This window comes from Phytophthora parasitica (assembly GCF_000247585.1).
Source record: "Phytophthora parasitica INRA-310 unplaced genomic scaffold supercont2.6, whole genome shotgun sequence".
Taxonomy (NCBI): domain Eukaryota; phylum Oomycota; class Peronosporomycetes; order Peronosporales; family Peronosporaceae; genus Phytophthora; species Phytophthora nicotianae.
Genome location: NW_008648992.1, coordinates 203,952 through 205,148, shown reverse-complemented (window position 1 = coordinate 205,148; position 1,197 = coordinate 203,952). Strand labels below are relative to the sequence as shown.

At 50.6% G+C, this 1,197-nt stretch overlaps 1 protein-coding gene across 1 annotated transcript; it reads right to left on the bottom strand.

Annotated features, from left to right (window-relative positions):
* Positions 1–577: 577 nt before the first annotated feature.
* PPTG_03787 (hypothetical protein) lies at positions 578–1,170 on the bottom strand (the record flags this gene model as incomplete). Its single annotated transcript, XM_008897555.1, has 2 exons — positions 578–814; positions 1,069–1,170. The coding sequence occupies 2 exons, from the start codon at positions 1,168–1,170 to the stop codon at positions 578–580; spliced, it is 339 nt and encodes a 112-aa protein (XP_008895803.1).
* Between the last annotated feature and the right edge of the window lie 27 nt (positions 1,171–1,197).

Genomic DNA, 1,197 nt, shown 5'->3' with positions numbered 1-1,197 from the left:
GTAGCTACTGTTGACCAACGCGTGGTCAGCAAGCTCAGTTTAGCGGACATAAAAACAAGCACTGCTTCAAATATCAAACACTCGAGGGGCCGGCCGGTAAGGAGATTCTGCCTTGCTATTATTTTCAAAAAAAATTGGAAGCATTTACTGGACTTGGCAGGCTAATGTGGTGTCGGGAATCAGCCAACAACTGGTTGAGGCCGATCGCCGTCCACACACTTCGCCAAGACGCCGACTAACGGGGGGTACACTTGAACACAATGCAATAAACAAATAACACTAGTGTAGCAGATCTTGTCAATACATTGTCCAGATCTTACTCTATGACGCTAGTCCCCACTACTTAAGCCTTGTTCGAACTCGAGGGGGCCAAAAAATTCTTCTCTTTCCTGGCGAACGATGAAGACTTGTGCGCTTCTAAGCAAAACGGCTTCTGATTGATGTTGACCATGTGTCTACCTACCTCCTATCCCAACCTAAATCTTACGCATACCTATATTCAGACCCATCCCCATGTTGGCTCTTCCGATCTTCCCGCCGATCGACCGATCAACCGTCTCGATCGCCTATCGCCATCTTAGTCGTTCATCGTCAGGTTGATCGCCGACCGCCATCTTGGTCGTTGATCGCGACTGGGCTCCCTTGATCGTCTATAGCTACATCTTGATCGCTCCATCGGAGAGAGGTGGTCGTTGGCCGTCCGTTCAGAATTAGCGCATCTTGAACGTGGATCGTGGCTGGTGTCGTGGCCGACAGCCTTGTTCCACTGTCGGTCATCTTCAGCTACCGGTTCTTCAGCCTTGATCGTCGGTCGCTGCCGTTCAGCCTTGATCGTTGATCGTTGATTGGTAACCCGTCCTCGTTGATTGGTTTACCGTGATCAGTAGTGGTGTGAACGTTCAGCTGAACCTCTATTTGCGGCCTGTGCGTTCGCGGGCGGTACAGTTCAGCTGAAGCACCTCGGAACCTCCGTGAACCTCCGTGGTAGTTTATACTTGAAAATACTATGACATCTATTTTGTGTTCAACACACTAAACAAAATTTCTCAACAGGCTTCCGGGACTTACATGTACGAGCGTCTCCGCGAGGTTAGCCACCACCGACTTGTCCACCGTAACCTTGTCGCTGATGACCTTGCCGTTCGACGATTCCAACTCCTTCGCGTACATTGTGCCCCGTCAGGTCGCCGCTCGACC